The sequence below is a fragment of the Lycorma delicatula genome, chromosome 10, assembly GCF_047948215.1.
Source record: "Lycorma delicatula isolate Av1 chromosome 10, ASM4794821v1, whole genome shotgun sequence".
Lineage (NCBI taxonomy): Eukaryota > Metazoa > Arthropoda > Insecta > Hemiptera > Fulgoridae > Lycorma > Lycorma delicatula.
The window spans coordinates 115,118,527-115,145,222 of record NC_134464.1 but is presented as its reverse complement, the minus strand read 5'-3'; the positions used below and the strand labels follow the sequence as shown (position 1 = coordinate 115,145,222).

The following is a 26,696-nucleotide window of genomic DNA, read 5'->3' as shown; positions in this document are numbered from 1 at the left end:
ATGAAAATTCGTAAGGTCGTTCTTAAGTTATGCTCAATTGAATGTCGAAAAAATTTGAGGTTATGTTGACTGTGTATTTTTCATACGCGCTTATGCAGTGAGTCACAGTACTGCGCTAGTTGAAATTATGCTTGCGTGTAGGAAGTATACCGGTTAATAGAATGTATGTATTGCGTTGTGCTCTGAAAATCAGTGCGTATCTGATTGTAAAGTCTGTCTTGCGAAGAACTGCGCAAGAGTTGGTTTTAGTAAATAAAATCATTGGTGTTTCAAACGCTTGAACACTGGAAGATAATGTGTTTTAGAGAAGACAATTGCAATAAGACATCTCGATTTGCCTGTTGATTTACAGTTTTTACGCGATATAATTTCAAATTTAAATTAATCTTACGGCAAGTCGTGTATTTTACACCATTTTATTGTGATAAATTAGATTTAGATTTGTTCGGACCGCCAGAAATTCTTCTTTGAATATCAGCTATGGCATCTGGAGTTCTAACGAGTCGTTGTCTATTTCGTTTTGCTTTTAAAACCAATCCTGTTGTTCTCAATTTTTTTAAACTCAATATGCTACTGTTATACCGCCGATATTCGGAAATTTTTTCGCGAATATTTGACTCGTTTTTTAAAAGGATCTTGACGCACATAAGGTTCTTTTATAGCAACTATTTCCTCGATCGAATAAGGTATTTTAGAAAAATGCAACTTCTTTAAATGAAAGTACGCTGCACCGAAGCATGAAAACTTAACAACTGACAACAATAGACAAGAGTATTAGTAATATACATTACCAGTAGTGACAATAGAATTAGCAGCGTTAAAGGTGACATCAAATAACTGCAGTTTGATCCCGCTAGGTTAGGTTTTGAGTTATTCATCCAGTGTACATTTATATAAAAAATTGTTTCTACAAACTTAACTTTTATCAATATTTTAAATACGGGATGTGTTCAGCTCATTTGGAGGGATTTATTTTGTTGTCGATATTCTTTCGAAAAGGTTTTGAATCTATAAAATTTATTGATATCAAATTAAAAATATGTATTTTCTACAAAAATATTCGGATCTGTAATAGCGAAGTTGCTTTTTTTCTAGTAACGATTAAAAATTAAAATATTTGTTATGTACCTGATATTTATTTTTAACTAAAAAAAGAAAGAATGAAAAATATCAGCAATCAATTAAAGAATTAAAATTAGATTATTTTAATTTTTAGTCTTTCCTTGACATTTTATTATTAGTATTGTTCTTGAATCTATTTACAGTTTCAAGTTCAAGAAACATTTACGTAATGGATGTTATGGAAGGGATTGGGTCTGGTTATTTCATCGGTTATTTAGAAAAAAAAAAATTAGTAATAGTAGTTGTAGTAGATGAAATAAAGGGAGTGATGTCGGAAAGGTTAGGAGTAGAGTGGGAGAGAGAATATTTTGAAAGAGGGGAGGAAGTAATAATCAATCCGTTTCGGGTTTGTCGGCTCCGGCCTTTCCCCATTCCTTTCTGTTCCACTCCATTCTACTCCTTTCCCACTTCACTTTTATGCTTTTGCGTATCGTGAGGTACGGTGTGGGTTTCTACTAAGTGACGTCATAATCGATTTCTACGTCATTGCAATCTGTTACCAGCACACAGAGAATTCTTGTGTAGCCGACTTTCACGTTGTAATTCAATATTTAATCTCAGGTTTGCCGGTCTCTGGTCTACCGATATATGTATATATATTTAGTAGAGCAAGAATTGATTACAAGTATAGGAAAATTATAGGTTTATAACTGGTATTTTCAGCACACATTTCCTAACAGTTGCAAGGATAATATTTGTAATAAAAATTCGCGTAATGTGTTATTAATTGGACGATTCAGTTTTAAATTCCTGTTAACTATTGTGCATTCTATGTTTTTATTGCAATTTTTAACGGGAGCCCGGTGTTTCTTTTTTAAAGAAACTCCAAAGTCGGTCCGTTTTACTGCGGTTGTTAGATTTTTTATCAGACATTCATATGTTATTGATCGGCTTGATGCGATTCCTGTGTTTGCCTTCCTTTACCGTTTTTAACATTTAAAGTTCTTTCTAAATTTTTTAAAACGTAAAAAAACTTTACTGTTAATCCGCCCTTTGCAATTTAACAATTAAAATTCTTGGTAGTGAACTGAACCCAGAATTCTAACTTCAGTTATGAACAGGAACCGGTTCAATTAACGTACGTTTGACTGTTGGAATTTTTATTTATTTCACTTTTTTTTCTATATTAATATTTATATCTTCATTGTCATCCGCCATTCTGTTGAAATTCATGTTATACAATAGTTTGCTACTGATATCAAATATTAATTCTTTATAAAAAAATATTTTATGTAGGTGGTTTTTTGTTAATGAATTTTCTTATTTAATTTCATACAAAAATAACCCCCTAATCACTCTCTCTCTCTCTCTCTCTCTCTCTATATATATATATATATATATATATAATCCATTGAGGCTTTCATTTTTATACTTCCTGAAGATATCTACAGTTCTCAATAATTTCGAGGTTTAACTATTAAACGTATGGCTAACTACTATGTTTTTTTTGAAAAAAAAAAAAATTTTTATTATATGATACTTTTCGAATTTTATTTAAAAATATTATCTGATTCGGTTAATGTAATAAGAATTTTACTGGAGTAATTTATTGACCAAATTAAAATTAAATCTATATGTATATAGCAGTATAATATTGTAGTTGCATAAGTACGCGTCTTAAAGAAAAAGAAGTATCGTTGATTTATAGGATATACAGCCAGCCCAAGACCAACAATGTAAGGTAAAAACTGGCTTTTAACAATATTGACATCATATCTATAAACCAATAATTTTTATAGCTACCTATAAATATAAATTCTCAAATTATAATTAAAAATATCATTTTGATATTATTGTCATTTTGGGTTAACTCTTTTACTAGTTTGCTGACGTTAAAGGAAATATTTCCAGACTTTACCATCTTACCTACCGGGTTGGTCTAGTAGTGAACGCTCCCAAATCAGCATATTTGGAAGTCGAGAGTTCCAACTAGTAAAGACTTTCATACGGATTTGAATACTAGGTCGTGGATACCGATGTTCTTTGGTGGTTGGGTTTCAATTAAACACACATCTCATGTGTGGTCGAACTGAGATTACACAAAGACTACACTTCATTTCCACTCATCATATTATCCTCCGAAGTAATGCCTGAACGGTAATTCCCGGAGGCTAAACAGAAAAAAAAACGACTTTAACATTAACGTTACGGAATTTTTCAGTAACACTTTTTTATAAATATGTTTTTTATTGTTATAAGCTCTCTCTATCTGGTTTCTTTATTCACTCAAACTCGTTCTGATGTTTTTTGTAGGTTATAAATACAAAAAGATGGATTGAATGCAATGTTTTGCTGCTGTTTAATATTTTTTTTTTTTAATTTTAGGAATCTAAAAAAGAAATAAATAAAATTAGTGTATTCAGAATATTGGGGTGATGAAAGTAGTTTAATTTTGATTTTATAGATTATTATAATATATTATTTTTAATCAAAAATTTATGGCTTTTTTAATATTTTAACATATGTAATCTGCTTTATTATACTCGTAATGGACTTTAATTGGAATTGCTTACTAAATTGCTTATAGCTTTACTTCACTAAAGTAATGTTTATCATACGTTTGGGTATGTCAATGTATTTACTTTGGTTTATATCTATTTATTAATTATTTTTCACCTTGTTTTTTTTTTTGGTTTTGTTTAATTGAAGTTCCGTTGTTTAATTTTACATTCATTTGTTATCCAATTTTAATTATAATTGTCATAATCGCTTGATGAATTTCTTTCTGTGTGTGTTTTTCTCATTAAAATCTGGTTTACATTTAGTCTGTATACTGACCTTCATCTTCCATAACTATTTATTTTTATTAACCAAATGTAATATGCTACATGTAATCTTTCTTCGTGTGTAATTAAGTGTAATTTTTATATCGTTATTTAATTGGAAAAAAGTATTACACAAATTTTTATTAATTTTTTTTTTTCAATGGAAATATTTGTTTTGTTAACATTTGAAATATGAAAGGAATGCGAAATTATGACCTCAAGTTTATATTTCCTTTTACATTTTGTAATAAATTAAGATGTATCCTCTATTTTTTGCTGTTTATTACCAAAAATTAGTTGTTGTTTTTTTTTTAGAGAAAAAATAATTTCTTAATTTCGCAGAGTATAAATTCAAATATTTTTGCTGTTTCATCTCACGAAGGGTGATCATTTTTATTTTTTTAAATATTTAGATATTAAAAATATATAACAAATAATAAATATATATATGTATTTGAAAAAGGATTTACGATTTATTGTTACTAAAATATTATACTTTTGATTTATTTATGTTTACATTTTATTTAGTCTTTGTATATGTATATGTAGTCATTGTAAGCAAGCACTATTCGGTTATTAATAAAATAATAAATTGGATTTGATTTCGAATAATAGAGGAAATAAAAATACTTTTTTTTTAATATCAGTAATTACTTTAATATTAGTATTTATTATTTAGATTTAATATTTATGAAGTTTGTTTTATATACAGAACATTAACGTAAAGCGCTTGTGATGTCTGTGATATCGGATCGGGGAGGGGATACATTAGTATTGTTAAGGATTTCTGGGTGAATGGTGTGGTCGTTTACAAGTGAAAAGTGGGTCCTCCGTTTCCATAGCAACATCGATTCGTTGTTAGGTGAATAGCGTGCAGTGACGTCACAGTACAGTTGGCCTTCATTCGATCGTTTTAATTCGGTTTTCTTCGTGTGAACGTCGTGTCGTCGTCGGTACACGGCTACGTTATGGAATGCAGTGAATGCCGTATTGGCGGGCTACGTCATTAAGCAGCGTTGCCAAACTGCGCATGCGCCATGTTGCCGATACGTCATTGTGACGACACGCTCCGTTGCTAACATTGACCGTGGGCCCTTCCTTCCCGACTTTCATACTATTATTTTTCTTCTCACACTCCTCTTTTTTTAGGCTATGTATTCTCCCTTTTTAAACCTCTTGTTTCTTTTTTTTTGTTATACCAAGTTTTTATGTTGCTTTGTCTCCCTACTCCTATACAGTTCCACACTTCTTGTTTTAATTTATTTTTGGGTACCTATATCACGAGATGAAAGCAGTAATTTTGGAGTATATTGTAAGGCACCGTTCACCTTAACGATGTCAAAAAAAGTTGTATCATGAAAGTAGTTAAAAAAAAACCATCAGTTATATATATTACATCTGTTGTATATATTTATTACAAAATATTACCTGATCGTTTGGAACCCATTTAAAAAAAAAAATTAGAAAATAGTTTATCGATTATTGTGTGTACGTTTTATTTTTTAACAACTTTTAATCGCTTATTATTTCATTGCCCAATTAATTTGTGGTTTTAATTTTTTTTCTTTAATTTAATAAAAAAAGTCTTATAAGTTTTAAATAATTTTGTTTTTACATATCCATACTATCATAGTACATCGGCATATATATATATTTATATGTATATGCGCGCGCGCACACACATTATAAATGATAATGTTACCAGTTTTTGTTCTATTCAAAACAAAATTAGCTATTTTATAACCATTTACTGCAGTTTTTTTTTGAAAAGTATTTATGTATTTCCTGATGACTTTGAAATGGTTGCAAGTGAAAGCCAGCCTCCTTGATAATGATAAAAACTCAGATAAAAAGTACTAATTGAATGAAAAATGTTTACGTTCCGTTAAATTTTCCTCAAAGCAATACATTTCTACATATAGCATTTAGAATTTACCTTATTTTCTTTCTTCAGTACATCAGAATGTTTTGCTCTTAATATATAACTTGCAGTTAAATATTAATCCTTTGATTACTTTAGTATATTGATATTTATACATTTTGATATATTTTACAGACTTTATAAATAAATGTAGCACTGTATTTGTGAATAAGCATTATTTATTTTGTAATTTCATTAAAAAAAGGGGTGTAAGCCATTAAAAAACATGTTAATCAACGAAGGAAAACCCGTAAAATGTGAGGTGGTTGTTGTCTCGTGCGTTACGGCAATAGCGGACGTAGACCTCTATACAAGTGGTGGTGGGGACGGTGCGCATGCGCGATTGTGCTTGCTACCTGCTAGTCGAGAGGCAACCGCAGCTTAGGTTCTAGTTTAGTATCTTGTATTCAAGCGGTTGGTTAGTGTTTGTTTCTCGTGATGGATAACGGCCGTTCTGGAAACGAATCTGACTGCATAATTGACAGTCTGTGTAAAAAATCGTTCAATTCACGGTCATTTACAGAGAAAATGGATATTGTGCGTAAAGGTAGGCCGATTCCAGATTTAAAAAATCTGAAACATAAAACTTCAGGCGGATATGAACGGCATTTTAACCTTCAGTGGTACGATGATAATCCTTGGTTGTGCGGTTCGTTAAAACTTTCAAAACTTTTTTGTTGGCCGTGTATTCTTTTTGCCGATGAAAAAAATTCGTGGAATCGTGACGGTGTTTGTAACATGGATGCCTTTAGAACAGTACGATCAAGGCATGAAAATTCGAAAAATCACATCGCCGCAACTTGCTCTCTTATTAGATTCAGCTGTACTAAAATCGATAGAACTTTAAATGACGCGTGTAAAAGATCTATAGAAGCGCACAACGAACTCATAAGAAAAAATAGATATGTAATGGAACGTTTAATTAGCGCGACATGCTTTATTGCGTTGCAAGAATTGCCGTTTAGAAGACAGGACGAATCGACAGGATCGGATAATAAAGGAAACTGTGTCGAACTGTTACATTGGATTGCCGAAACAGATCCTCAACTGCACCATTATTTACAGACATGGACGGGGTTTTCTGGTATTTTAAACGATATGGAAAACGATATCGTTCATTGTATTTCAAGTTTTATGTTAGAAAAAATTAAAAACGAAGTAGCAAATGTTTCTTTTGTCTCTGTTATTATAGACGAGAATACAGATGTTTCTGAAAAGTCGCAGCTGTCAACTGTTTTACGCTATGTCAGTCTCGATGGAGATATTCACGAAAGATTTTTGGGTTTTATAGATATTACCGAGGATAAAACAACAGATCGTTTATCTCATGTTTTTTTCCAGTGTATGGATGAATTCGAATGCGGAAAAAAATTAGTTTCTGTAACTTACGATGGAAGTCCGATCTTATCCGAGGATAATGGACTGCACAATCAAATAAAATTAAGATTTGATTGTACATTGTTTGTTCATTATTACGGTTATAGATTAAATTTGGTATTGGAGAAGTCTCTCAGTAACTTAAAAGACTGTAAAATATTTTTTCTAACGGTTAATGGTTTTTCTGGATTTTTCTCGAAATCGACCAAGAGAAGTCAAGTTCTAGACCGCGAAGTAAAGCGACACATTTTAGATACGTGTGGGAATTGTAACAGCGGAATGATTGAAATCATTTCTCGCTGTAGAGATGACCTTATAAAATTGTTGCAGTCAATGATGAACAGCGTTGAAGATTGGGACGGTGAAACTAGAATTTCTGCGCGAGCGTATTACTTAACGCTTTTAGATCCCGATTTCGTTTTTTTTATAGAGATATTTATTATCATATTTCCGAAAGTCGATTTGCTGTTCGGTACTATAAAAAGGAAGCTGTCTGATGTGTGGTACTGTAGAAAAAATATAACTAAATTTATAAGCGAACTGGTAGAATTTCGTGATAAGTTTGAAGAGATTTGGTTCAAAGTTGAAAAACAAGACGAGCCCCCCGTTAAAATAGTAAAAATTGATCAAGATGAAGACCGAAAGGATTCCCGCCGACGGTTATTCTATGAAATTATTGATATTTTGATCGTACAAATTACTAACCTGTTTTCAGATATTGAAGAGTTGCAATTCTTTTCTTTGCTCGATGGGGACAAGTTCAGCGATTACGACAAAAATTTTCCTGAACAGCCATTTCAAGTTTTGACTAAGAGGTACGGACAGTTTTTTAACACCTTGCGATTAAAGAATGAACTGTGTTTTCTTTTCTCCTCTTCAGAATTTTACGGTAAGACCGTGCACGAGCTCAGCCTCGAGTTACGATCTCAAGGTCTAAACCAAGCTCTGTCCGAAGTAACAAAACTGTGCGCTTTAATTTTAACAATTCCTGTTTCCAATTCAAACGAACGATCGTTTACGGCTTTGAACAGGGTTCATTCTTATCAGCGGAATACACGTTGGCAAGAGATGTCTGAACTACCTTTGTTAGTGATTGAAAGAACTTTTCTTCAAAACCTGAAGCGAAAGCCTACTTTTTATGATTCCATCATAAATATATTTTCGAAGAAAAACAATCGTGTAGATCTCAAGTATAAATAAGGAAGAAAAATAAATACTTGTACGTAATTTCAACCGCTGTAGTATATTAGTAAATGAATGATCGTTTAATAGCGAATTATTTAGCGATACTAGTACAGATGGATTTTAAAGCTATTTGTTTCTTTATATTAATTTGTAAGAATGAAAATGAACAATGTAAAATGTGTTAATTTTTTTAATTTACTAAGTATATAGGTTTTTTTTAATTTTGTAAATCGCGGGAAATAATCGAATATATTTCATAGTACTAAAAAAAAAATTCAATGACTGTTATTCAAACTCGGGTCGTTGTCTTCACGTCACGGCATACTTAACTTTATCGACCGGGTATTTTCTAATTATGATTCCAGTAAAATATTTTGAGGTAAGTTAAAAAAAAGTTTTTAACTTTAAATATCTGTTTCAAAGTTAAGGGTTTTGATCGTTAATAAAAACTTATATTATTTACCCCACAAAATTTTTGTATACTTATTGTGTGCGTGCATATTTAAAGCCTTTATAAAAATTTTAATAACACTCTTAGATATCAACATATTAATTAAAAAAATAATTCAATTATTTGTTTGTAAGTTAAAAAAAATTGTAACAAATATCCACGTCAGGTTTAACAAGGAAACCCACCGGGTTGGTCTTGCGGTGAACGCATCGTCGCAAATCATCCGATTGGAAGTCAAAAATTCCAGCGTTCAAGTCCTAGTAAAGACAGATCTAGTTTTATACGAATTTGAATACTAGATAGTGGATACTGGTGTTCTTTGGTTGTTGGGTTTCAATTTACCACACATCTCAGAAATGGTCGATCTGAGATTGTACAAGACTACACTTTCACTCGTACATGTCATCCTCTGAAGTAATACCTGATGGTAATTCCCGGAGGCTAAACAGGAAAAAGGAGTTTAACAAAGAAATTAATAGGAAGTGGTTTCCCGAATTATATTTAATTGAAATATAATCATTATATAGGCATATCCAGTCCAATGAAATACAAGTAATATAAACAAACAAGCAACATCTTCGCGATTCATAAGGGAAGCAATGAAAATCATTACACTCATAAAAAGCAAAAAATGATTGTATCTTTTATTCCGAATGGGATAAGTAATGTCAAACAAAAATTTTATCTACTTTCTATAGAAAATAAAGTTATTAAAAACACATTTAGAAATACAACGAATTATTAAGGTAATAATTAATTAATTGAGGTAATAAGAATTCCCAGATTTTTTATTGTAATTACGAAACGAGTTGTTAGTTTTAAAACTCATGTCGAAGATTTAACGCGACTTATATAGGCCTACCGTAATAATATGTAGAAAAGATTTATTGATTTTGTTTTACACCTATTGATTGTTACAAAGTAATGATCCGTGCAGATGAATGTTTTTCTTTTTTTTAATTTTATTTTATTTAAAACAATAAAATCGAAAAAACTCAATAAAAAGTTTTATGTTAATTTTTTATTTATAATAAATATGAAAGCAGGATTTTATTTATTTCATTCTTGTTAAGAAAATAATTTTACGATAACCTTTTAAATTATTAGAATAATTCTGGTTGAGATGTATTTTTTCTCCTTATCTTTATTTTATTCCGTTAATTTTTTATTATATGAACCTTCATAAAAGATTAGATAAGAATTTATTAGTTAGTAATTAAATATAAAATAATAATAATAATAAAAATGTTTATTGTTTTTCTTTTATTTGTTACGATACAAACTGATAATTAAATTACTCGCCTACCTTTTTTTTACTACTTTTTTTTATTTGCCTCTCTCTGTATATGTATATTTGTTGTTACTGAACATTAAGTTTCTGGTATTTATTATCATTTTGATTTTATTAGTGTCTTATATTGTTTTATGTTAGTAACGTGGCATAATCATCTATTTGAACAATTACACATGTTTTTTTCTTCTACAGTCTATATTAATTGAAAGCCGTTAATTGAAAAATTTTTAAAGTTTTTACATTTTTTAACTATTTCGTTAATGATGTGCATCTAAAATTTAATTAAATAGCTTATCAGTTTAAAAGCATTTAAGATGTAGTCATTAGTTTTAAATTCAATCTTTAATAGTTTAAAAAAAAAAAATTAACTATCGTCCTGTGCATTCTTCATTTATTTTAGTGTTGCAAATCGTAAAAAAAAACATTAATTTATCGATATCGTTATTTCCAGATGTATTGTCATGTTCAGTTAGACTTATGTCATGTTTTTTTGTTTCTTGGCATCTTTGCCGAGTTCAATTTTCCAAGACGCCCTGTCAAATTCTACTTTGCTAAATAGCCGATATATATATATATATATATATATATTTTTGCGTAGATTAAGTAAAAATAAGTAAAAAAATATTTTAGATGTCAAAAGTATGTGATTAAACAAATTCAACTAATTTTACTATTTTACTAAGTTGAATAGATTAGCGTTTTTCTCGCCGCAGATTTCTCAGATCGTAGAATTTACTATGCCCTACCAAATTGTCATTTCCTTCTCCAAATTGATTCTTGCGAAGTACATAAATTTTATCACAACTACCGAAGAGCTAGTTTCGCACAAATAAGAAGTCTCAAATAGAATTGAAATTACTATTAACTTCATCACTTTAAGAGTGTTTATTGACGTCCAAAATTCAATTCATTCCATGCTAATTAAATTTGTTTCAAACTACTGTCGCAAGACATTTCAGTCGCATACTTTTCTTTGTCAACAGTAAATTAATCGATATTATCATTTTGAAAATATTTCTAGAAGCTATAATAATTTTTTTCAAAAATGGATTTCATACCTCGAGAGAAATCAACTCGGTCGGTGATCAGAAGTTGTTGGAACAAGCGAAAATATTCTTTACCTCCGTTTTCATTCATTTTTCTCTTCGTTTTTTTTTTTTAATTCTAAAGATTTTTCAGTCGACTTTAAAAATTACATGTTGCTATCCTACTGGGAGAGATTCTAAGCATTCAGTTTTTCAAAAATATTTCATAAGTTGTTATTTTTACTAAAAAAAAATTTCATTCACAAAATGTTCCGTATACTTGTGTTTCTCCTTTTCAAAAAAAAGATAAAATATTTCTTGTCGCATATCAAACATATGAAGCAGTACTACGAAAAAGCCATCGCTAAGTATAGTAGCGCAACAAAAACATTTGTTTGGATCCCATATCCTTACATAGTTTATTTGGTTAATTTTACCTCCAAAGGACGAATTTTTATAAAGTTTACTTTACTAAACGCGTATTTACTACATATTTTAAGTTCTGGTTCACTATAAGATGCAGATCTTGTTTTCTTAGATCTACACACCCTATAGTCGGGTTAATATTGCGTAAAGATTTGTGAGTGTATATCTGCTGTACTGTAATACAGTGTAGTGTGTTGTGTTTACTTGTATGACAGAAGAGTTTAATTGCTATGAAGTTAAAAAAAATCAATGTTGATTTTATGTTATCCTTCAAATACTTCTCGTTTCGGATGCGCTCTCTCTCTCTCTCCCTCTCTTATGTAGAATTATATTTTTGTACAAAATCTCTGTCAGGTGTTGACAGTTGACTGACCTTCAAGGTTAATTTTTTTGCTTCATCTTAAAACACCAGTTTCAATATTACGATCTCCATCAATAGCAAGTCATTAACCTGCTAAATAAAAAAAAATCTGATATTATTCATAGCAGTCTCACGTAAGTTTTGTGCAGAGTAATCTCAAACTTGAACTAAAAATCAACCGGGTATGTCTACTTAATAGCTCATCAAGTGAGCTGTAGTTTTCTACACTCCTCCTCGCAAAGTATTGTTTAATTTTTGAAATTTTCACGGTTTTTTAATTTTGTGTATTTAATTTTCACGCAGCTGTTTTTTTTCTGTGAAACTTAATAAGTTAAGAGATGTGTTACTTGAAGATAAGTACAAGTCCAGAATTTCAAGTTTTTTTTAATATTATGTGTATGATGTATGAAAAAAAGTATGTAAATTTTTTTCTTTTTTTCCATCACATTATACGGTTGTTACTACAAGTTTGCGTCGCGTGCGTACGTTACTGATAATAAAACCGATTATGTTTGTCGTCATTAGTTTATTTTTTGATAAGAAATTAATGTTTTTTAATAATGTGGCACACTCAAATTAATTGTCTTATTTTATTTATACTTGTAAATTTTGATAAAAATAATGAAATTGTACGATAAGAAATATAGATTATTTATTAACGTCTAGAACATTACAATATTTAGTCTTTCTTTATTATTTATATTTACCTTTATGTTATGTTTAAACGGTTTAAATAAGTTAAATCTCATCGGCAATATTATTAATTTGTACTGGAACTTTCTACGACTTAAAATTTTAGTTTCCGGCGTATTTGTTTTCGTCATTGTGGTTAAAATGTAATAATGGATTTAAATTTCATCAGTTTTTCCCCTAAATACTTAAACTTTTTTTCATTGACGAAAGGAAAAATTTTCAAAGTTTTCTTTAGAGTTTGTCGATACAAAATGTTAAGTTTTCATCTTTAAGAAAAAAAATACGTGGGACTGGTGTGAGATCGTCAAGATGCTATGTATAGCCTTCTAAGTTAAAAACTGAAAATTAAAATGTTATTTCCTTTTCTGAGACATTGACTGAGTCGTTGAATCCTAAATGCCAACAGTATATGCACTTGAAAAGCCACATATATTTATTTATCTTTTGTCGGTTTATGGAACAGGTTTATTAAATGTGTGGCTATTAGCTTGTTGACATTTTAATAATTGTTGAGTTCTTTTTATTTTAAATTTTTTTTTTATTTGTAATTTTCTTAATGTTGTAGAACTTTTAGAATTATGAAGGTGCAATCAATTTCTTATTTTTGCGTATTTGTTTCGGAAATATGCCGCTTTATTATCTGAATTTTTTTCTTACTCTGATGGTTTTATCACTGAATAACAATTTCATCCAGAAAATATGTTTTTTTTTTTTTTTTTTTTTTTAACTTTAACTTTACCGATTAAGTTAAAAGATTGAGTTTGAACATATTTTATCATTATTCATCAAATGAAAACCACATTTAATATTTTTGTTTTTTCCTAAGAAATGTAAAATTTATTTTATTTTGATTGTAATAAGAAGTACTGAAATATAATTTTATGATGGACTTATAGGTAAAGCTTTATTTAGAATTACATTGCTCTGTATAACTATTTTGGTGATGAGTTAGCAGATAGTGGAAATTGTAATTATATATATAAAATAGTTATTATTACGGGACATGCTTGTGCATCTTATATGGTGACCTACTTTAAATAATACCTGCAATTCATTAGCTATTCATTTTCCAGAAACATTAATAAAGTTTTTCTTTTGACGGTTAGGTCTGGTAAAACACGTCGGAAATTGTAAAAAATGTACGATCTTGTGATATTAATGTAACTCCGGCAACCAAATGAAGATATATGAACTGTTCAAAAATGTTTTTATTTAATTTTATTCCTCAAATAGATAATAATATATCTTTCTATCTAGGAAGATTAAGTTATCCAAGTTTACTTTATTGTTACATAGGCAAATTGAATCCAGACAGAAGTAATTGATTAGTGGGTCCGCAGATAGAAAAGAAGTTACTGTTAAATGTTCCAATAAACAAACTTCCTTCCTTGCTTACTAAGCTGCAGTCGTTACTTTCAGTCGGATAAAATCTGATTATTGATCCGATTCCTATTTTACCTGTATGGGGAAAGAGGGTGTAGGATAATTTAAGATAAGTTGAGCTAGGAACGATCAGTTGTGATAGCATTAGGGCTCATTGGTAGAGCATTTTAATTTACCGTTTTCAGATCAGTTACAAGTCTTTTGGTATGTACAAGCAATCTGAGGAAATGAGTATAATATTTGCTAATTGTCATTAGTGTGGACTACATTTTTTTTTTTACTAATTAATGCATGCATGATATAATATTGTATGAATACTTTTTTTTTACAGTGCCTTACCCATATATTTTATGAACTGTAAATTTGTGTTTTAATTAAGGAAGTGGCTTAATTCTATATTTCCTGGAAGTTATTTTTTCAGTAATCCTTCCGTTATTGATAAGTTTTAATTTAATTTAAAATAAAATTTATCAATTTCAAGTGTACAATGCATGTTCATATATTTCTATAATATAGATAGATATATTATTTTAAAATTTTATGTTTTAATAAAATTAAAATTAGTATTTTACTTAACGTATGCGCCTAGCAAGATCCAATCTATGCTCAAATAATTGAAAATAAGAAAGAAGAAAGTGATAAATAATCTACCATAGTAAGATCTAGAGTATATAAGTAAGACGGTCTACATGAAAGCTCAAGATCTCTAATCATTTATGCATGTCTTTTCCATAACTTCACGGCTTTTTACATTGGCTGGAACAACATAAAGCTAAAAAGAATTTGGATTGATCGACTTAAATATATGCCGCAAAAAAATTATTGTTTCTCCACAAATTATTAAAGTTCTTAACAAGTAGTAGGTAGTTAATTTATTCCACTAACTGTATAACTTTTATTGAATTAAATGTTACATTTTTATTATGTTTTAAACAGGCTATAATATTTGGTATGGAAGTATTATATGAAAACTAACAGAATTTTGGTATATGGTGTGACCTACAGGATATCCAGCAGGATCATTGAGTAATGGCACGGCTGGTGGAGCAGGATCTCCATTAGGACCACGAACAGGATCTCCACCTGATCAAGGTGTATCTGTTAGTCAGCAACAACAAAATAGTAATCAACAAGGTGGCGGTCAGGGACAATCACCTATGGCTGCATTAATGTCCGTTGCTGATAATTTACCGCCCGGTTCACCACGTAGTACAGGTGGTTCACCACCTGGATCTGCTGGACCTAGATCAGCTTCACGTGGATCTCAGCATTCACCAAATTCTTCAGGTTAGTTGAAGATTATTTATTTCAGATATTAACTGGAAAACATTTTCTTATGATCAATGTCAGCCTTATTAAATACTGGTGAACTGTAGTTACTTAAATTATAAAATTTGAAGTCTCAAAGGTGATATTATCTAATATCCTGATATGACTGTAATTTTGATAAAGGATATTTTTGTGATATCAAAGTTTTCTTCTGTATGAAATGTAGCTGAGGTTTTCAGTTAATATATATATATGTAATTAGTATCCCAGTTGCATGTAAGATAGAAAGCTGCAGTCTTTCTCCAGTATTTTCTAAGAACTGATTTAATGCTGTTGACAGTTATGTAGTTTGTTTTTAGACTGTTTGTTTTGTCATTAAACAATTTGTTTTTTTTATGCACTAAAAAATTTGTTATATGTATGCAACTTGAATGTCTGTTAAATTTAGTGGGTTGGTTAGTGGTGTTCATCCTTACTTGTATCTGTTTCTATGTTTCTATTTATGAGTGTCTGACTTAATAGAATTGTTTAAAGTTTTATGAAACTATATATGCTATAATAGTCTCTTTATCTTTGTTGTAAATTGGTGAAGATATAATTTCAATTTTTACTTGTCATTTTATTTTCTTTGTTTAAGTAATAAATAATATGATTAATTTTTTTATTAATGTCTATATATATATATATATAATAAATACCAGAAACATGGAATTATAACTGCACCTAATATTATTTAGATTAAGTAATTTATGGGAACTTTTTTATGAAACAAGAGTTTTGGTTGTGGTTGTTTTATACAATCCATATCATTCAATTTCCAGTGGCCTATCCCCTGAGACGTTGCAGTCAGGTTAAGGAACTATCAGGTTGTAAAAGGATACAATTTTGAATCCTATATAGAACTTTCCTTCTGTTTTTTGTCTTTTTAAAATAAAATTACTATTAAATGAAGAAAAAGTGTTTAGAAATTGAATTCTTTTAATATATTATTTTAATTTTAACCGAATTTTATCATTTTGAGGTTATGAAGAAATAATTTTTTCCCCCAAGAGTTGTGTCTTTTGTGATGCACTGTTTACGGACTGAAATACCTTCTCAGAATTTACAATAATATTGCAGAAATTCTTACTTAATGATTATTCCCATTTTTATAATTGCATTATGTTGATCGATTTCATTTAAAAATGTTATTGGTTTGTTATAAAAGAATGACGTTATTCCATGATAATGTAAGTGTGCAATGTGGTGGTCTGTTATGTTCTTACAACTCAAGATCGGCTGCGTGGGTTTTTATGAAATATTAATGAAACAAATCGTTTTATTTTAATGAGTACATACAGATTTTAAAAATGTGATATATACTATTTTTTTTCCAAAATGAAAATTTACTGAATGGGGTGTCAAATATATGTTACTAAGTAGAAAGTGGTTTTCAGTGATGTAGTATACTGTGGTTTGGTAGACATATTATATACGCTTGAAGAAAAAAAGAGTTCTGAAGATCATGAACTAATAAAACAAATTGAATAGATGGAAATTCTTTAGAGAATTGTTCAGAATTTGAACGAGAATGTCGCAAAATAAATGATGATGTATTATAAATTTAGTTAATAAATTAGGTTTAACAAAGTTATTTTTTGAAGTATAACATTTAAATGCTGAAGAAAAAATGAAATTTAAATTGTTATTATGGTGAAATTCCTTACAACTATTTTTGGTTTGAAAGTCATTTTAAAAATAATTTGGTTTTTGACTTAATATTTCATAATATATATTAAATCTAATAGTTTTGACTGGAATTTTCTTGATTATTTCTATAAATTTTATTTTATTTTATTTTTAACAGCCTTCCACTTGTTTGGCAGAGTGGTAGTAAGCCTAACCCATTCTTTTACCAAATACTTCCTGGGTTTGAATCCTAATTAGGCTTGGAATTTTTCTTCTACTACCGCATCTTATTTACGTATTCCTGTACTCAAGTTTCAAGCATATGTAATGAATTAATTGTGTTTTTATCTGTGCAATTATCGTAAATCATTTTTTAAATTTATTTTTGGTTATGTTATTTAAAACACTAGTCCACAAAAATATTTTCATTCCCTACAAACCCACTGGAGTGGATTTAGTGTAAAATTGTTATCGCAAATCTGTTCAACAGCTGATTTTTGAAGTTCTATGGTTCACAAATCTTTGTAAGGGTAAGTTACGTTTATATGGATTTGAATAGAACTGGTTTACTTAGACAGTTAACGTTCAGTTAACTACATTTTCCAACAATGGTCGGCTTGAATCTGTACAAGATGTACCTCATTTACGTGTCATATTATCATCCTCATCTCATTGGGACATTGGGTTGCTTATTGTTTACAAGTTGAACGGATTGAAGATGAACACATTAGGAATAGGAAATAAAAAATCCCTACAGAAAAGAATTGAATTGAAGTTGTAATGAAATATGACTTACCTTTTTGTTGGTAAATTTTGAAAACACATTTAGATAAATTAGATATTGGAGAGCTGCATCAAACCAGTCAAATGACTGAAGACAAAAAAAAAAAAAAGATAAATTAGTATGAAAATTCATTGTATTTGAATGCTATCTATAACTTTTTATTGATCATTTTCTCCCATAACTGATTAAAAAAAAATTTTTTTTTTTTTTTTTTATTGGAATTAAATATTATTTGTACAATAAAATATTTTATAATTTCTATATGGTATAGAAAATTGCAGAATTTTTTTTTTCGTTATTGGATGGAATAAATTTGTTAATTTTTCCTTGAAATAATACTTTTACGAATACTTATCATCTTTAGTATTTCAATATATAATAAAATAAAAATTTTTAAAGAATATAGTTTGTTCTCATTTAATAATTAATACAAACAAGTATTTACAAGATTGAAGTTTAGTTTTGTTGTTGCTGTAAATTGAAAGCATGCGTATTATTTACAACAGATCTTTCCAATTTAATGTTTGGGTAATGCTCTAAAGTTTGTTATATTATAATTTTAATTCGATTTTGTATATAATTTTACTAGGATCATCTAGTGGTCGAAGATCATCTGGAAGTCGTCATGTAAGTTCGACAACAGTTACGTCCAGTGAAGGTGGTGCTGGTAACGGCGCCACTAGTGGAACTGAAACTCCCACTTCAGGTGATGCGCCTCCAGCCACTGCCACACCAGCCGTCCCGACTACAACATTAAAATGTACTCTTTGTCAAGAAAGACTGGAAGATACACATTTTGTTCAGTGCCCGTCAGTTCCACACCATAAATTTTGTTTCCCTTGTTCTAGGGATAGTATCAAACGACAGGGTGCTGGTTCAGAGGTAATTTTTTTCTTTACCTTTCTTTACCTTATCTGTTCCTTTAATTGCATATTTATACTTAATGGCATTGTAGAGGTGTCTTTTTTTTGGTTTTTTTGTGAAGTTGCTATATCTACATTTTTTAACAAAATTGATTGAACCAGTAGTGCTCAGATTTAGTTATTTTTAAATTCATTAAATCATCATTAGTTGAATGATATATTTCTTTAATTAAATAGCTAAAATCAGAAAAAATATGTATTAAAAAGTTATTATCTAAGATAAATTTTTTATTTATTAACTTGTTTAGCTGAAATGAAACAATACATGATAGTTAAATAACCCATATATATTATATGTTTATAATAAGTGTTGCAAGTATATCTATATAAAATTACATTCCTTTGAATTTTCACCAGTCATTCATGTAGTTAAATAAATAAAATTGTTTGGTTGATGAATGTTATAAGCTAGATTCTAGAACACTTGTTTAGCTTTGAGTTGTCCGTATTCAAGCTGAAACCTGGTAGAAGTTCACTTTTATTCATCAAATGATTTACTTCTGTGTTCAATTATGCCTATATATTTAATGAATTATAATAAAAAAAAGTAGCTTTACATAAATAAAGTTCAGTTTTATTTTATTTAATAGATTGTGATGCAATCTCTATAATGAATTTAGTGATATTAATTTGTCATTCATTAAACATCAATGGTTAATCATTTTTATGTTTATCAAACATCTACCATAAGGGCATGTGATTAATAATCAGTGTAGATTGTGGATAAAAGTATTAAATTTTAGGAGGGATCAAGAAGCTTGATTTTACTAAATAGGCACTTCAGCCAGTAGGTAGGCTTACACTTATCGAATGCACTTGCAGTCACCAAACGGGAAAGAGAATCCCCAATATTTTCTAGGCAACTCCCGATTGCACAAAAATGGTATCCTCAGCGTGGAGGACCGAGAACCAATAATCAGGGAAAAGGGATCAGATATAAGGAAAACACATAGGTAATGAGTAAAGGACAAGTTTCCCCCAAAAATGTATCTTATGTAGAGAAAAATCAATATCCCTTCTCAGCTGTGTGGATGGTAATCATTGCATCCACAATCTATTTAAATTACATTACCATCTAAAAGAACCTACTTGCCCAAAATCTTCTGACATATTTCAGTATTAGACCAAACTAAAACTATTTAGTCAGATAGATGATGAAGCTTATCTCTTAAATACTTCATACTAAAATGAGTTTCTCAACAATTAGTACCTCTTACTTAAATTTAATTCTACTGCAGCTTTAATAATAAAAAATTTTTCATATCGATATGTTTTTTCCATTTTAAAAAGATTTTCCTTAAAAATATCCAGGGGATAACTGGCTTTCTGGAAATTGTACAACTAAAGGTCTTTTAAGTTAGATATGTTAGAGATTTCTGAAGTTAGAAAGTTGTTAAGATGTGTTTTAAATGTTGGCCAATGTTTGTTTCCGATTATTAATTGTTTTTATAGAGATGTAGTAATTTGTTGTTAAATTTTTGCTTGGGTAATGCTTTAATTATTACTTACTGACAATATATACTTCAGATAATAAAACAATTCATCATTGCATGCTGTAATTTTAGATCTGGTGCACCTCATTAGTGCTGTCATATATATATGTAACATTGGTGAGGTTCTAGCTAGTGTTCATAATCATTACTTAAACGTACAGACATATAAAAGATAATGTTGTTTTTTAAGTTTATAGAATATCTCTTGTTTCTTTGATCATAGGTTATAAACACTACATCTTAAGAAACAGCTTTTATTAATAATGAGTGTTTTCTTAATGCAATATATGTGGTGATGTAATATAACGTAATTATTGCATAAATGTATGTTAATTTTATTATGTTATTTGTATCATAAGAAATAAAATTTTATCACTTTTATCAAACATTTATTTGTTGAATTATATCATTATAAAAGATTTTTACATTTCAATGAAATCACTTTATCACAGTTACTATTATTATTATTATTGGTTGAAATTTTCCTATGTTTGATCAATTTTAAATAATTTGTTGTTTTTAAAATCAAGGATTAATTTAACTTATGAGTCATGTTTATTGGTTACCATGACTCATTATGGTTTTAGAGGCAAACTATTCCTTACTACTTAAATTATTTCATTATCAGTTCTTTTCTTGTTGTGTATTAAATTGAATTTTTATCATTATGATAAGTATTGTTTATATGAGTTTACATCATAATTTTTCTTCTGTTTTTCCTGTTGATTTTACATTCTATTTATCTTTGTCATATTAAGTAATGAAAAAATAGTCAAAGGATCACATAAGATATTTTTTATTCATAAAATTTTAATTAATTTATAATTATTATGTAAAAATTTAAATAACCTGTGGAAATTTTCTTTGTGTATCTGTACCGTGCGGAACAAAAGAGTTTCATTTATTCATTCAAGTGATAATTAAATATTTAATAAAGAAGTGTCGTCCCTGCTTTGCTGATTAACACTTCAGTCTCACATACAAGCTTTTTTCCACCAATCCCTTCACATTCTGTAGTTAGAGCCACTACTACCTGAACCTAGTAGAACCAAAAGTTTATGACCCTTATTTCAGACGTACATCTGAATGTGTGCAGAAAAAACCCAGAGTTAGTTACATGTCAGGAAGGAATCAATTGTTAAGAAAGGGAATTGAACCGAGAAAGGGATGATCTATTTATAGTCGGACAGTGAAACAAGGAAAATACTACCTCCAAAACAATGTTTTAAGGTTTTCTCTGGCCACATATGCCATATCCTGTCAACAGTCCCATAGGAAATGTGGGTATACTTATCAAGCACAGGAGAGGTAAATTATTGATCAATGATTTTACTTTAACTAGCACAGGTATATAAGAAATTGCTTTTCCTTGATAAGCTATTGATGCAGGATTGCCTTATAGAATGCTCTTGCACAACCCTGGAATTATGTGAAGTAGTATTTCGGATGAACTTAAGTAATACTAACTATGAATCCAAGTCTCCTAAAAGTGATTGGACGCTCACATGTCTTGAGCTTGAGGCACGTACACTTTTTTTATTTTGAATTATACAGGATTTAGTTTTACTCACTGCATTTGTGTTAGTGATGTGTAGATGTTTTAAGTTAGTGTAACCTGGGTGATTGTATGGTTTAGTGGGAGCAGCTCTATTTATAGATCTGACTTGGGACAGTATAATAATTTCTGTTTGGAGTTGGAAGGGAATATCAGGTTCAGCTAGATTTCTACTTGAGCATGTATGTTATGTACAATACTTGACATTAAAAATTGTGATATCAGCTTATGTACAAATAGAGACTGCTGTGGATCGCATTGTTTTCGTTATATAACCACATCATGTGGACTTTTAGTCATTAGAAATAAATGAAGAGCAGTAGTGAGTGCACTGCATGCATTATTGAAAATGTATACAGTTATTATTTGTAAAAACTGAATAAATTATTTAGTTTTGCATTAAGTTTTGACATATTTTGATTTCTTTTTAGTTTTTACTCCAAATTGCTTGTCCAGTGTAGATACAGAGTTATTCATAATGCTCATTTTATAAATTTTATCATGTATCCATCCTCGTTTTAATAAAGTGATGTATACTTGATATAAATCAGATTACTATTGAGATGGGGTGAAAAATGTAAATTGTTATTTCATTTATCCTTCCAATGGAATTTTTAATGACATTAAAAAAAAGTTAAGTAGAATGTTGCAGAGATTTTAACTTATAATCAATAATTGATGTAATAATCTTTTTTTCTTTACAATTAATTTTCAGTGAAACGGTGTAATTTTGGAAAAAATTTCAGAATTGTAATTTATTTGCAAATTTTTTTTTTTTAATAAAAATATGATTTTTTTGTTTCAGGTATATTGTCCAAGTGGTGAAAAATGTCCTTTGGCAAATTCAAACGTACCATGGGCGTTTATGCAAGGTGAAATAGCTACCATTCTTGGTGAAGAATTTAAAGTTAAAAAAGAAAGAGAAACCTAGAGGGGCGTGTGACAACCCCCTTTGAAAATACATCGTTTGGTCATCCTGCTTGACAATGGAGGCCTGGACGATATTACATAATGATAATGTGTAAATATCGTCAAGTCTGCCCCAGTATACCAACAACTTAATACTACTACTATTACTACTTCTACTACTACAACATATGGTTATGGTTAAAATGATAAAATGGTTAACAGTTGCGCCATGGTAATAAAAAAAAAGTACCGGTTTGTTATAGTATTGTATAAAAAATTGTATGTTAATAAAAGAGTAAAGAATGTAATTTATTGAAAATATTTATAAATCGTCGTTATGATGGTCGAAATATGGTTGTCGGTTTCTTAATTGAATCGATTCGACGATATTGAATTGGGAGCGTTGCATACGATATCTTGTATTATATATGATATCGTAAAGCTCAAAATTTAAGCCTGCTTTTTTTTTGTGATTGTATCTCTTGATTATAATTATTGTATTGTTATGATGAAATATTGTACAAATTATGTCTTAATTATAATTTCTATAAATATTTATCTGTATATTTACTTACTATGTACATTGTTTTATTTGTTCGTCCAAGTTTTTTTTTAAGTTTCATATATTCTTGATCTCTTTTTGTGTATGTTATTTTTTAGTCTCCCTTTATTTAATTTTTTGTTTTGCATATTAATTTTCCTCTTCATCTGCTGTTAATTGTGTCAAATTTTGTCATTATTTTTGTTACTGATAAAAAAAACTTAATGATATTTTATTTGAAACTAAAAATATGTATAAAATATTTTCTTCTTTTTTAGTTTAATAATGCTAATAATAATAATAATATTAAATTACTATTTGGTAATACTAATAAACAAATAAATTATGCAATCTGCACTACTGTTTTTCCCCCTCCCTGCGAATGTTTATGATAAAGGAATATTTAATTTTTATTACTGTTATAAAGGTAGATTTCTTTTTTAACTGAAATTTAGTATTACTAATAATTTTAATTAGATTTTTTTATAATTACATATTTTTCATTGTAATATAATGAAAAAAAAAGTTATTTTTATTTATTCCGCTAAGTTTATGGCTTTTTTTAATATTTTTAAATATTACTTTAAAAGTTATTTATTACTGCATTAATATAAGATATGTATATATTATTTTTTTTTTATTATTATTTATTCGACTGTGTTTTGTGTACAAACGTGAAGAATGTACAAATTTTACATTTTTATAATGCTTTTACTATGTAGGTGTGTTTTTCAGTCAATGCCATATTAGTAAAAAAAAAAACAAAAAACCATAAAGTGTCGTTTGTAATTTTGTAGATAACGCGTATGTTTGTATATATGTATTATTATTGGAGATATTTTTGTTGTATTACTGTATCTTGGGTTCCTGATACTTTCCATAGTAATATTAGTGAATAATTTTGTTTAGTTCTATTTTTATTATAAATTTAAACAAAAAGTATCTTCTGCTATAAGTCTCATATCTTTTCTTTATGAAAAAAATAAAATTAATAAATAATTCATGCAGTGTTTATTTTAATCGTTTTATAATATTGTTTTAAATTTACTTTCTTTGTGTTTTTTCTTTTTAAATTAATCACCATTTTTATGTACAGTAATTTTTTGTATATGTAATCTTTTAACATATTACTTAAGTTATCTGTGTCTTCCGTCACTATTTTTACATTTATACTTCCCTCTATTATCATATTTAATAATCCAGGATGCTTTAAGATATGACCCCACCTACTTTAGTTTTTATTAACGACAATATTTTCTATTACATGTTTTTTCTCAATTTCATCTTAAATGTTATTTACTTTTCAGTTTGTTCAACCCACCTAATCTTCAGCAAGTATTCTCTTGTAAATATTACTTTCTTCCCTTTGTTATATATTTTGCTTTCCTTATTTTCTATGTTCCATTCATATAATCTAAAAATTATTCATTATGTTAATTGTTATTATTATTATTATTATTAATTGTTTTTATAGTATTTGTAGTAGCTTTGTGTTATAAAATTATTATTAAATCTTAGATATTATTATTATTATTAATATATTTATAATATTAATAATTATTATGTAATATATTTATTATTTTAATGTTTAGTTAAGGTTTTCAGAAGCCTAGTCAGAGACCATCTGGATAACATATTATTTTTATTAATAACTTTTAATATTATTATTATTATTATTATTATTTAAAAAACAAATATTCTACGAATAATTTTAAGCAAAAAGAAGAGATATAAAAATAATTTTATTTTAGTTTGTTATTTGAAAGTTGTCCGAGAGGAAGCTAAAGGAACTCCAAAACTCGCGTTGGTGTTTTTTAATTATTAATTAATTAATGACGTATTAATTAATTAATTAAATTAATCAATCATTTATTAGCAGATATTGTAAAGTAAAAAAAAAAACAAAAAAAACATGAAAATAATAACAAATATTTAAATTAAAACAGTTCTTTGCGATTTTATCTTATCTTATTAATCAATTTTTTGCTTTGCTTTTTGTTTTGCATTAATTTTTATTAATTTAAAAAAAAATCATTAACTTGTCCATAATCGGATTTCAAGGTAGATATATATTTTTCTGCTACTTAATTCGTTGACCTATTACAAAAATTTTTTATAGATCCTATGGGTACATAGATATGGAATCGTATAAATTCAACACCCTGTTACACTACATCAGTTCCTTCGATATTAATGTACAAACATTTCGGAATAATATACACTAAGAGTAGAATTGAAGTGAAGATCTTTCGTTTAATGTAGGAAGGAATTTAGTATAAAACAAATCCAAAAATATTTTCATTCACAGACTAACGGGAATATTACCAAAATTTTATCTGTTATTTTAAAAATACTTGTTGATTAATTTATTGAAATAAAGGTTACAGAAACTACCAATTCTTTTTTGTAGGAATTTTTTTTTTAAATTTTCTATGTTTAGTTGGCGTGATACTTATTTTTTCATCTAAACCGGTAAAAATTCTTCAGTAATTAGTTATTAAAAATCATCAACAGTATTTAGTGACTGCAGTTAACATTTTAACTATTTTAAAGTATGGGAACTGTAACTGAATTTCTGTTATGGACAGTTTTTTCTTTACTTTTTTATAAATAAACTATTTTGAAAAAATGAAGCTATTATAAAGAACTGCTAAAATATTATTTGTTTAAATAAAAATAAATTTATATAAATCAATCCATTTATTAATATAAAAATTATAAGAATCATTAAGTTAATTTTGTTAATATATATAATTATATTTTATTATATATATATATATATATATATATATATAAAGATTTCTTTTGAATTTTTTTTTGATTGATTAAAAAATGAAATTTACAGGTTAAATACACCCATTTTTCTCGTTTATATTTATCGATACATTGGAATATTTTTACGATATATTATGTGATTATGTAATATATGTATTATAATTATAGAATAATATTATTATTGTTATTTGTAGAGTTATTACATAAGTAAAAAAAAATATATATTAATACTAATTTAGTTTAGATTATTTGCACTGGGTATAATAAATGAATATGTATTAACTTTATTATTATTATTATTACAAAATACGAATATATATAAAATGTAAAATTATTTTAACAAATGACCATTTTTTTTTAATTGTGTATATATTTATGTAAGCGTTAATTATTATTGGATAATTAATTTATAAGTACATATATATATATATATATATAATTATAATTAAAATAAACTATTAATATATATATATATACATTTGTAATAAAATAATTAATGTTTGCAACAAATATTTATTATTGTTCCTTAGAAATATTTGTAGTAGGTTGAAACATTTAATGGTTTTATTTAAATGTGTGATTTTTTAAAATTTTCACAAAAAATGAATCTCTTGACATTAAAAAAAATTTAATTATGTGCATTTTGCTTTTCACATTAACATAATTTTTGTACTTAATCGGTTATTTAGTAGTAGTTGTAAATTACTTTTTTTAATAAGGGTCATCAGTCGGTATTACAAATGCCTTTTTATTTTAATACTATTTTTCTCATACTA

At 28.0% G+C, this 26,696-nt stretch overlaps 2 protein-coding genes across 3 annotated transcripts in view; both read left to right on the top strand.

The window, feature by feature from the left end:
- Positions 1-25,832, top strand: part of Pits (Protein interacting with Ttk69 and Sin3A) — a 50,443-nt gene extending 24,611 nt beyond the window's left edge. For both annotated transcript variants that reach the window (XM_075376900.1, XM_075376899.1), the window contains 3 exons: positions 15,009-15,290; positions 18,314-18,606; positions 22,501-25,832. In XM_075376900.1, the coding sequence (XP_075233015.1) occupies positions 15,009-15,290; positions 18,314-18,606; positions 22,501-22,626 (701 nt within the window). In that variant the 3' untranslated portion in view covers positions 22,627-25,832. The remainder of the gene's footprint in view (positions 1-15,008; positions 15,291-18,313; positions 18,607-22,500) is intronic.
- LOC142331633 (zinc finger MYM-type protein 1-like) lies at positions 6,247-14,946 on the top strand. Its single transcript, XM_075377658.1, has 2 exons — positions 6,247-8,000; positions 14,940-14,946. The coding sequence occupies exons 1-2, from the start codon at positions 6,247-6,249 to the stop codon at positions 14,944-14,946; spliced, it is 1,761 nt and encodes a 586-aa protein (XP_075233773.1).
- Positions 25,833-26,696: the final 864 nt, after the last annotated feature.

Coding starts and splice junctions, on each gene's coding strand:
- LOC142331633 (XM_075377658.1), top strand. CDS start 6,247: ATGGATAACGGCCGTTCTGGAAACGAATCTGACTGCATAATTGACAGT.